At 36.5% G+C, this 11,517-nt stretch overlaps 2 protein-coding genes across 3 annotated transcripts; both read left to right on the top strand.

Moving 5' to 3' along the window:
- Positions 1 to 423: 423 nt before the first annotated feature.
- Positions 424 to 6,973, top strand: LOC106114653 (peroxidase-like protein 3). Of its 2 annotated transcripts, XM_013307931.1 has the most exons (4): positions 424 to 576; positions 929 to 1,127; positions 1,708 to 1,813; positions 2,513 to 2,659. In XM_013307931.1, exons 1-4 carry the CDS (start codon positions 469 to 471, stop codon positions 2,634 to 2,636), a joined length of 537 nt encoding a protein of 178 aa, XP_013163385.1. In that variant the 5' UTR covers positions 424 to 468; the 3' UTR covers positions 2,637 to 2,659. The 2 variants fall into 2 exon arrangements, with proteins under 2 accessions (XP_013163385.1, XP_013163386.1); XM_013307932.1 differs by lacking the exons at positions 1,708 to 1,813; positions 2,513 to 2,659 and adding an exon at positions 6,914 to 6,973.
- Positions 6,974 to 7,063: 90 nt separating this feature from the next.
- LOC106114558 (peroxidase-like) lies at positions 7,064 to 11,409 on the top strand. Its single transcript, XM_013307820.1, has 8 exons — positions 7,064 to 7,106; positions 7,679 to 7,876; positions 8,965 to 9,109; positions 9,388 to 9,544; positions 9,828 to 9,995; positions 10,448 to 10,646; positions 11,014 to 11,119; positions 11,195 to 11,409. Exons 1-8 carry the CDS (start codon positions 7,064 to 7,066, stop codon positions 11,349 to 11,351), a joined length of 1,173 nt encoding a protein of 390 aa, XP_013163274.1. The 3' UTR covers positions 11,352 to 11,409.
- The last annotated feature ends 108 nt before the right edge of the window (positions 11,410 to 11,517 follow it).

The raw sequence follows: 11,517 nt of genomic DNA, 5'->3' as shown, positions 1-11,517 counted from the left end.
GGGTCTCGGAACCCTAAGTGAGACTATGTGATAGTGAATGCTGGTCCAATGCAGGACTTCACGCATATCTTTGACTTTCACAGATATGTGTAGCATCACGATGTTTTCCTTCACCGTAAGAAACTATCAAATACCCCTCATCCGGAAAGTCCACTTCCACTTCCCATCCTTTCCTTATAAGAAAAAGGGTGTCAGGGGAATTAGGCTTCCGGGACGCATACTCATCAGACTGTAGTTGGAATAGCTTCCACTTGAGATGTGTCTTCTGTGTGGTCATGGTATGTCACCGGAGGAGCCGAGACAATTCGTGCAAAGATGTTAAAGCGGGCTCTAAATCATATCCAAATTTCTATCAATGCTTCTTAATAGAACAGAACAGAATAGAATACTGTATATTTGTTCTTGTAGGTAGGAGAACGTATCCTAGGCCCATTACAGCAAGCATCTGATGTCTCCAGCAGTGATATAATGAAAAGTCGTGATGTAGGTCTACCTTCCTACAATAGGTACCGTCAGCTCTGCAGTTTGCCTGTAGCTAAGACCTTTGATGACCTATACCATTGGATGCCTAAAGATGTTAGTATAAAATTACAGTTAGTTAATACAGCTCTTCCTAGATAGGCTCATTGCTTTTATCTGATGAAGTTCTTCACCGTCAAATCTCTATCTTACTAATATAATAAATGCAAAAGTTTAGATGTATGTTTGTTAGAAGGTATCTCCGGAACAGCTGCATAGATCTTGACGAAATATGTCATAGATGTAGAACATAGTCTGGAAGAACACAGCTTCTTACTGAGTTTTTTTTAATGCAGAATGTAAAACGAAATGGACAGCACCAAAATGGCGAAAATCAAATAGCCACAATATATTACGTCTTATAGCCTGTCCATAAAGTTCAGGTTTTAAAAATTATCATCATTTCCAGCAAGCAGACGTAATATCTCGCAGCTACGAGTCAATAGATGATGTGGATCTTTTAGCAGGAATAATGGTAGAAAGGAAACTACCAGGTGCAATGGTAGGTCCGACCCTGGCCTGCATCATGTTAGATCAGCTCATACGCTGGAGACAATCTGACAGATTCTGGTACGAGAATTCCATACATCCCGGAGCGTTTACACAAGGTTAGTTCTTAGAGGGCTTAACCTCCCTTAAGGGGGCTTAATACTTTTCTGGGCTTAAACCCCATTGAAATGTTACTGACGCAAAACTTAGAAGTCAAAAACACAACCAAAAGGATAATCTATACTAATAATATAAAGCAGAAGAGTTTGTTTGTTTGTTTGTTTAAACGCGCTAATCTCAGGAAGTACTGGTCCGATTTGTAAAATTATCTTTTTGTTGTATAGTCCAATTTTAGAGGAAGGCTTTAGGCTATATAACATTACGCTGCGACCAATAGATTTTTTTTAATTCCGTGCGGACGGAGTCGCGAGCGACAGCTTGTCTTTATATAAAAATCAATTGCTGTTCGTTTTTCTCGCTAAAACTCGAGAACGGCTGAACGGATTTATCTTATCCTGGTCTTGAAATGTTCGTGGAGGTCTAAGGAAGGTTTAAAGGGTGAGAAAAACTCGAATGATTGCCAGGAAAATTCTAAAAACAGCCATTTTTTCGCAAAAAAGTTGTGGCATAGATGTAGAACATAGTCTGGAAGAACACATAGGCTAATAACACTAGCGACAGCTAATTGTTTTGTTGTAGACCAACTATTTGAAATTAGAAAGATGACAATTGCTCGATTGATTTGTGATCACGGTGATTCAGTGGATTCAATACAACCGTGTGCCTTTATCCTACCCAATTCCAGGTACGTAGATATCATCATCTTCATCAGTTCTAAGTCCTCACTGTGGGTCTCAGAGTCTACCCTAAGTGAGACTATGTGATAGTGAATGCTGGTCCAGTGCAACACTTCACACATATCTTTCACTTTCTCAGATATGTGCAGCATCACGATGTTTTCCTTCATCGTAACATAAGATAAATGTACATATGTAAATCGAAAAACGAAAACATAGGTACATGTCGGGATTCGAACCCAAGACCTGCAGATAGCAAGTCAAGTGCTTGACTCCTGAGCCACCGACGCTCTGCAGCAGGTTTTTTTTTTATTTCATAAGGTGGCAAACGAGCGAGCGGCCACCTGAAATCGCTGAAATAGCGAAGAGACCGTTGCCCATAAACATACGCAATTGCATGCGTTGCCTACCTTTAATCGACGGAGGAGAGGATGCACAGAAAGAAAATATTTTCCCTTTCCATGCATTCTCTCATCCGGAAAGTCTACTTCCACTTCCCATCCTTTCCTTATAAGAAAAAGGGTGGGAAGGGAAAGAGGCCTCAACTTAGGTCTCCGGGACGCACACTTATCAGACTGTAGTTGGAATTGCTTCAACTTGAGGCGTGTCTTCTGTGTGCTCGTGGTATTTCACTGAGCGAGGACAATTCATGCAGATGTTAAAGCGAGCTCTACCACTGTTAAACTTTGATAAACTGTCTTTTATAGGAATGAAATAACAAATTGTTCCAATATTCCATCCATCAATTGGGAAGTTTGGCGAGATCAAAAATGTAATAATCCTCAAAATACTACAAGCTCTCAGTTGGATACAACACAGAAGGCGTTTTGAAATAAATATAATTTATAATTTTATTTGGTTTTTATTTATGTAGCAGTCGTACGCGACTCTGTCCCCGTAGAGTTAAACAAACTTAAGTAATCTATGTGTTCTTCCAGACTATGTTCTATATGTATGACAAATTTCATCGAGATCTATTCAGCAGTTCTAGAGATATCTTTTAACAAACATCTAAACATTTGCATCTTTATATAAAAGAAAGTGGTGTTAGTTACACTATCTATAACTCCAGAACGGCTTTACCGATATGACTGAAAAAAATTGAGGAGGTAGTTTAGAGCCAGGAGACGGACATAGGATACTATTTATTCATTTTTTAATTTTTTTTTCCAATTTATGCCTTGTAGTGCTGCTTTTTATTTAACTTACTAATATTATAAATGCGAATGTTTAAATGGATGTGGTGTGGATGTATGGATGGGTGGGCTACACTAATAAAGTTTTTTATATATCCACGCGGACGGAGTCGCGAGCGACAGCTAGTTTATAATCTTAGTAAGATACTTAGTAATTTCATATTACACACTAGAACATAGTATTTTGTGCATATTTGATTTTCGCCATTTTGGTACTGATTACAGCGATTTGTAGCGGTGATTTCGAACCAATAATATAGATAGAATTAAGTCATATAATATTAACAGCGAACTTCAAAATTCTATGGAACTGTGTCGCGACAATCACTTGACTTATCCAAAGTTATTGTCTGGTACATTTTTGAAATTGAAGAATGCATTTTGACTAACCGAGGAAGCGCGTTTAAATCGTAACATAGTTAAGCTAATTCCAAGCAATCCTATTGAGCGTCGGTGGCTCAGGGGTCAAGCACTTGACTTGTAATCTGCAGGTCCTGGGTTCGAATCCAGCCATGTACCAATTGTTTTTCGATTTCCGATTCACATATGTACATTTATCCTATGTTCTTACGTTGAAGGAAAACATCGTGAAGCTGTGCACATATCTGAGAAAGTCAAAGACATGTGTGAAGTCAACCCGCACTTGGCCAGCGTGGTTGACTATGGCCTAATCACCTTTAACTTATGTAGGCTCTGAGCTCATCGGTGGGGGCGTATAGTGAGCTGATGATGCAAGGAATCGTCTTTGACAAAAAAAACTTAAGAAAGTTAAAACATGAACGAATTATAATTAAAGTTCGTACCAACCACGAGTAGTCTTCAAAATAACATGAAGATAATTTAGCTATTCATTTAATCGACGAATTTTAACTGGATTTAACCTAAAATCTAAGCAATTATCAAACAATATATGATAATGCATTTAACTGCTTCTTTTAACTTGAACCTTGACTTACTAACTTAACCGTCTTTCACTTAACTACGCCTTGATCTAGATAAAAAAATACGAACAAAAAATATTTGAAGCGCACAAGATTCAAAGTGCAGACATCCGAACAGCGTCTACACCAAAATATAAATAAAATAACAGTTTACAATTTGCTACCAGTTTATATGTCTAGTTACATTGTAAATATTTATAATCATACTAGCTGTCGCCCGCGACTCCGTCCGCGCGGGATTATAAAATAGATGTTGTCCGATTCTCAGAGCTACTCAATATGCTCTCAAAATTTCATGAGAATCGGTCAAGCCGTTTCCGAGGAGTATGGGAACGTAAATTGTGACACGAGAATTTTATATATAAGACTAGATGTCGCATGCGACTCCATCCGTGCAGAATTAATTTAAAATACTAAACTATGTGTTCTTCCAGACTATGTTCTACATCTATGCCAATCATCAAAACCAGTAAAGGCGTTCTGCAGACCTTTTACATCAATCCATCCATCTATTTCTGCGCAGTGTTACTTTCGTGAAATACTCATCAATCTTTTTAATAAACGAGCAAGCAGCCATCTTAATTCGCCAAAGCATCGCAACGAATTGGCCATAGACACGCGCATTTGCAGATTTATTGCCTCCGTCCGCGTGGATATATAAAAAAAACTTAATATATAGATAAGTTAAGTAAAAAGCAGCTCTTCAAGGCATAAATTCGAATAAATAGTATCCTATGTCCGTCTCCTGGCTCTAAGCTACCTCCTCAACAATTTTCAGGCATATCGGTAAAGCCGTTTTTGAGTTATAAATAGTGTAACTAACACAACTTTCTTTTATATATATATAGATGTGAATGTTTAGATGTATGTTTGTTTGAAAGTATCTCTAGAAAGACTGAACAGATCGCGATGTTATTTGACATACATATAGAACGTAGTCTTGAAGAACACATAGTCTACTAATTATGTTTTTTTTTCTCTGCCCGACTAAATAGAAGAGGGGTACAAGGGATATTTGACCTACCTATACATCTGTTTCTGTGCCAGAAATATAATCGTTTAATATCAAACTAAATAACATAAATAATTCGGAAAATTACCAAACATCATCCTTCGTTTAACACGATAACCAATTAATAATTAATAACTTAAATCCGTTAAGTAAACGTAACTTAACTCAGTAGTAACTTAAATTTGTTCACAATGGATTGGTTTTTCGTGTTTTTATTGATGCTGTCGAAAGCATCGTGTATTATTTATGACACATTTTCTGGTAGACAATTGGTTACATCAAAACCAATGAGAAACGCGTCTGTTGTTTTGACAAATGATATGTTATTCTATTTCTCTATGAGACCGTAAGTACTTTTAATTCTACACTACTTGACCACGAAATTAATAGTCTATTTGTTCTTCCAGACTATGTTCTATATGTATGCCAAATTACATTAAGATTCATGCAGCCGTTCTGGAGGTACCTTCTAACTAACATCCATCTAAACCAGTCTTTCCCAAAGTGGGCGATAACGCCCCTTTGTTGGCGCTGCAGGTCTCAAGTTGCGGGTTATAGTAAAAGTTTCGTTTAGAATTCTCCGTTAATATACATATATAGGTCACAATAATTAATTTAATTTAATTTAAAGTTATAGAGTGGTTTTTAAATATGTGAAAATATGGCAGCGCTAAAAAAATATTTATTCTCAAACTTGGCAATAGACAAAATAAGTTTGGAAACCACTGATCTAAACATTCGCATTTATAATATTAGTAATTATTTTATTTTCAGTTGGTGTACCCTCGATATACCTGAATGTTCACCATACGAGCCAAGAAGGGTTGATGGTTCATGCAACAATTTGCGCTACCCTTCCCGAGGGGCGACATACACGCCTTATCATCGAATGTTACCATCAAATCATGCTATTAACGGTGGCCTTAGAACTTCCATCACTGGTGTACCTTTACCTAACTCAAGGAACTTACGCGTTAATTTATTATCAGATGGCAGAGTACATAATAAAAAATATACCCAACTAATAACATACCTATTATTAATAATGACAGGGGATGTGACATCAGTTCACGATACAGTAAATTATGTCATCTTTACCACTACATGTTGTACGTTACGTGAATTAAATCCAATGTGCCTTCCAATAGATGTACAAAATGATGATCTTCATTTAAGATACAGTGATATAAGATGCTTGAATTTAACAAGAGCTATAACATATCAGAGAATAGGATGTGCTCCTGAGATATTGCCTCCAGAAAGGGTAAATATTATAATCATCATCAGCTCACTATACGTCCCTACAGAGGGTCTCAGAGTCTACCCTAAGTGAGATTATGTGATAGTGAATGCTGGTCCAGTGCAAGACTTCACACATTTGACTTTAGATATGTGCAGCATCACGATGTTTTCCTTCACCGTAATATTAAATAAATGTACATATGTAAATCGAAAAACTTGACCGAGCTTGACCCCTGAGCTACCGACGATATTTATACTGTTATGAAGAAAATCCGATGTGCCGGTGTGACGCAACACTAGCCTTACTAAAATGTCAACGTTTATGTCCCCTCACTAATCATTCTGACATTTGACTTGGTAAAAAAAGCGCGCCATTCACGCCAAAGGATTCTAACTAACATCTTAAAATAGTAATTAATAAAGTTATTATAGATTTTAATAAAACCTGAAAATACGATGGATAACGCCATCTATTGTTTGCATTTTGAAACATGTAATTAAAACAAAACTTAACGTAACTAATCTTACTAATATTATAAATGCGAATGTTAAGATGTATGTTGGAAGATATCTCCGGAACTGCTGTATGGATCTCGGTGAAATTTGTCATACATATAGAACATAGTCTGGAAGAACACATAGACTACTAATTAAGTTATTTTAATTACGGGCGGAAGTTGTGGGCGACATTTAGTTTAAAAATAATTCTATTTCTAGATAAACACTTCACCTCCAATGTTAGATTTATCTAACGTGTACGGCAACGATCAGACCAGTGTAGAGCAATCCCGAGAAAGATCTGGTGGCCTTCTTCGCTCAGAATTCGTTAAAGGCAAAGAATGGCCGCCAGATGGCAGTGTTTTCTGTATGCTTAATCAACGTCCTCAAGAGAGTTACTGTTATAATGCTGGTAAGTAACATTAGACCATAGATTTTTTTTTCCTAGACTAATATAACAGTGGTAGAGTCCGCTTTAACATCTTCGCATGAATTGTTAAAGCGGTACAGAAGTTTGTGGTTTGTGTATTTTTTTTATATATCATAAGGTGACAAACGAGCGGTCACATGAAATCGCGGAAATAGCGAAGTGACCGTTGCCCATAGACATACCCAATTGCATATGCGTTGCCTACCTTTAATCGACGGAGGAGAGGATGCACAGAAAGAAAATATCTTCCCTTTCCATGCATCCTCTCATCCGGAAAGTCCACTTCCACTTCCCATCCTTTCCCTATAAGATAAATAGTGGGAAGAGAAACAGGACTAAATTAAGTCTCCGGGACGCACACCCATCAGACTGTAGTTAGAATTACTTCGCACTTGAGGCCTGTTTTCTGTATGGTCGTGGTATTTCACTGAGCGAGTCGAAAAAAATCGTGTAAAGATGTTAAAGCGGGCTCTACCACTATTAAAATTTTGTTCCTATTTGATTTGATTATATTAACAGTTTGCTCTTATAAAAACTGTCTGTACGTTTCACAGGTAACCCAGCTATGAACGCTTTAATTGGCATCCAAGTGGTTGGTCTATGGTTTTTTAGAAGTCACAATCAGATTGCCAAGACTCTCGCACAGTTGAACCCATGTTGGGGTGACGATCGTCTTTTTACTACGGCTAGAGATATTAATTTGGCTTTCTATCAACATATAGTTTATTACGAGTTAATGCCTGCTATTATAGGTATGTAATCAGTAAAATATGCAATGAAAATAATTAAGGTTCATTTTTAGACGTTATTAGTGAGAAACATCTTCATCAGGTCAGTATAAATCCCCAATGAGGGTAGAGTCTACCCTAAGTGATATGTGATAGTGAATGCTGGTCCGGTGCGAGACTTCACACATTTGACTTTCTCAGATATGGTGCATCACGATGTTTTCCTTCATCGTAACATAAGATAAATGTACATATGTAAAAACACATTGGTACATGACGGGATTCCAACCCACGATATGCAGATTACAAGTCAAGTGCTTAAACCCCCGAGCCATTGACGCTCGATTTCTCCTTAAAAAGCCATAAAGCGCTAGGACCCAACGGTCCAAGGGTCTCGACAACGAATGCGACAAAATCATATTCGAAGCCTAGACCCTTGTATTTGCTTGCTTTAGTTTCAATCTAACACTTCTTTTTCCAAACAATGACATTAACCATAGACATTGTTAAGTAAAGAGTTACTCTATGGTCGGCACAGATTAGTCTACCAAAGAGGAAACTGACCATTGAGAATCTTTGCCTTTTTTTTAATATTAGCAGATTTTCGTAAATTTACTAATATTTCTTTTACCATTAAATTATTCAAACTTTCGTGAGACATTATACTAAACTGATATATAAACAAGGCTAAACACTCATGTATATACGTCCGGTGGCGGCACCGACTTGTTTCGAGCCCATCGGGCGCCCTTCATCAGGATGAGTGATACTGGTGAGCTCAGTGAGCTGAGGGCCGCGTCCGCGAAATAATACCAGTACCACTCATCCTGATGACTGACTGGCTCGAAACTAGTCGGTGGCCACCGGACGAATATACGTGTTTAGTCGTGTTTATATATCATTTCTTTTACCATTCCAACAAAGCTCTATGCTTGTGCTAGGATATGGTTTACAATAGTCGAATGTCGGGATTCGAACTGTCGATCACGTGATCGGAAATCCGTACCCTTAACTATTAGGCTATTGACGCTTAATTAAAGAAAAATTATTAAATTTTGAAATGTAATTTACATAAAATTAGTAACTTGATTAAAAGATATGCTATATTACAGGTTATGATTTACTACTAAAGAACAATGTCATTTTTGACACTTACGGTCATATTAATGATTACGATGATACCATAGAGCCACGCGTCAGCATAGAATATGTAATTTCAACAAGATGGTTCCATAGCGTACAAGAAGGAAGACTACAGTAAGTTAAAAAAAAAAACAATATAATATGTTTTGTGTTTACTGACGCGTTGTCTGCGTAGAATTAAAAAAAACCTGTTGGTCGCTGCATAATGTTATATAGCCTACAGCCTTCCTCTATAAATGGACTATCCAACAAAAAAAGATGTTTAAAATCGAACCAGTAGTTCTTGAGATTAGCGCGTTTAAACAAACTCTTCCGCTTTATAATATTAGTATAGATAAAAGCCTAGTTCTTCCAGTAACAAGTAACAATCTCCTGTCTATATTTTATTCTAGACTATTCGATAACCAAGGCAAACTTCTTAACGAGCTTCGTATGATGGACCATACTCTCCGCACGGGGGCGCTGCGCAACAATGACACTATGGAGGGGGTGACACAGGGTAGCTTCAGACAACCCTGCGCTGACAATGACTATCTTGTAGACCCTGAGGTAAACGATAATGTTATTTACCACCCATTAAGTCTTACTGTTGTTTTCTGAGAGCAAAATCTCTGTATAAAAATATAAGATTAGAGAAGCACGATCTTCTAAATTCTGTAATAATAGCATCGGGATATTCAAAATTCAACCTTAAACAACATCAATTAAAGTTCACATTCAAACAAACTTAGTATCTACTGAAAACAGTCCATTTTCCTCTTCATTTCTCATCTTTGGTAAGCTAAATTTAAACTTAAAACAACACTTTTAAAGTTCAAAATTAAATTTCCAGGTGGGAGAACGTATTCTAGGTCCACTGCAACGTGCCTCTGACGTCACAGCAAGTGATATCATGAAGGGACGTGACGTCGGTCTACCCTCTTACAATAAATACCGTCAACATTGCGGTCTTCCTGTAGCCAAGAGCTTTGAAGATCTATATAAATGGATGCCTAAAGATGTAAGTAGTAGCCCGCTTTAACATGTTCGCACAAAAATTCCAACTACAGTTTGATAAGTGTGCGTCCCTGTAGCCTAATTTACTCCTCTTCCTGATGAGAGGATGCATGGAAAAGGAAAATGTTTTCATTCTGTGCATCCTCTCCTCCGTCGATTAAAGGTAGGCAACGCATATGTAATTGCGTATGTCTATGGGCAACGGTCACTTCGCTATTACAGCAATTTTAAGGTGGCCGATCGGTCGTTTACTGTCTTATGATATAAAAAAAACTGAGGGTCTCAGAGTACACACTAAGTTAGACTAGATCATAGTCAATGCTAACCCAGTGATTAACTTCACAAATCTTTCAATTAGAAACTTAATTCACTATTAGTATCGTTACTTAAACAACATATAATAAATGTCACAAAACAGTTTGGCACATAACCTCAAAATGTCAAAATTAATTCCAGCAAGTGGACGTAATATCACGAAGCTACGAATTCGTGGAAGACATAGATTTAATGGTAGGTATATTAGCAGAGAGAGCAATGCCAAATGCTATAATGGGTCCGACTTTAGCTTGCATAATGATAGACCAACTGTTACGTTGGAGAAAATCCGATAGATTTTGGTATGAAAATTCTATACATCCAGGATCATTCACACCAGGTAAGTGGCAATTGTAACGATTTTGATTTAATTTAACGAATTTAATTACGCGACGGTCGCGCGTTATTAAAAAAACATAATTAGTCTATGTGTTCCACTGTTCTACATCTATGCCAAATTTCGTAAAGATCCATGCGGCTTTTGTGGATATATCTTGTAACAAACATCCAAACATTCGCATTTATAATATTAGTAAGATAGTAATATGAATTTCCTTATATCACAGCTACAAAAATTTAATTGATTCTTTTAAATCTTCTTTTAGTGTGATTTAAATTTTGTTCTTACTTATAGGTTAAATAAGATTGATGTTCTTTGCAAAATAATACTAACTAAATATTAAGTAGACAATGTTTTTTATCTGTAGGTCAACTTTACGAAATAAGAAAGATGACAATGGCGCGAATGATTTGTAAACATGGTGATTCAGTCGATTCTGTACAGCCGTATGCTTTCTTACTTTCGAATTATGGGTAATTAAAAAAATCTGAAATGATTTCATAGTAAACAGATTATAAATTATTAAAACTATTTTTTGTATTTTCCAGAAACGAAATAATGAATTGCTCAAAAATTCCGAATCTAAATTTTGAACCATGGCGTGATCAAAGTTGCAATAATAACAATAATAATGAAAATTACACAATTACTCAGATTTTGTATAACGCAACTCAAAATGTATTAGGAATTAAAAAACTTAATTGAAGGTTTTTAATACAGAAGAACTATTCAAACTTCCGTCGCACTAAAATTCAGTTTATTTTGAAAGAATATTAACTAATTGGAATTTAACTCTTTTAAATTTGTAATAAAATCTATTAAATAGTTTCGAGTTTTATTATAATCAATATTAATCGTCATACATTTTTAA

Source organism: Papilio xuthus, unplaced genomic scaffold (assembly GCF_000836235.2).
Source record: "Papilio xuthus unplaced genomic scaffold, Pxut_1.1 DF828037.1, whole genome shotgun sequence".
Lineage (NCBI taxonomy): Eukaryota > Metazoa > Arthropoda > Insecta > Lepidoptera > Papilionidae > Papilio > Papilio xuthus.
This window is presented reverse-complemented; position numbering and strand designations above follow the sequence as displayed.

What these genes read in the sequence shown, in the direction of transcription:
- LOC106114653 (XM_013307931.1), top strand. Translation starts at nt 469, where the DNA reads ATGAAAAGTCGTGATGTAGGTCTACCTTCCTACAATAGGTACCGTCAG. An exon ending in TCCCGGAGCGTTTACACAAG is followed by an intron (nt 1,128 to 1,707) that starts GTTAGTTCTTAG and finishes GTTTTGTTGTAG; the next exon opens with ACCAACTATTTGAAATTAGA. An exon ending in TTTATCCTACCCAATTCCAG is followed by an intron (nt 1,814 to 2,512) that starts GTACGTAGATAT and finishes TGTCTTTTATAG; the next exon opens with GAATGAAATAACAAATTGTT.
- LOC106114558 (XM_013307820.1), top strand. Translation starts at nt 7,064, where the DNA reads ATGCTTAATCAACGTCCTCAAGAGAGTTACTGTTATAATGCTG. An exon ending in GTACAAGAAGGAAGACTACA is followed by an intron (nt 9,110 to 9,387) that starts GTAAGTTAAAAA and finishes ATTTTATTCTAG; the next exon opens with ACTATTCGATAACCAAGGCA. An exon ending in TCCAGGATCATTCACACCAG is followed by an intron (nt 10,647 to 11,013) that starts GTAAGTGGCAAT and finishes TTTTATCTGTAG; the next exon opens with GTCAACTTTACGAAATAAGA.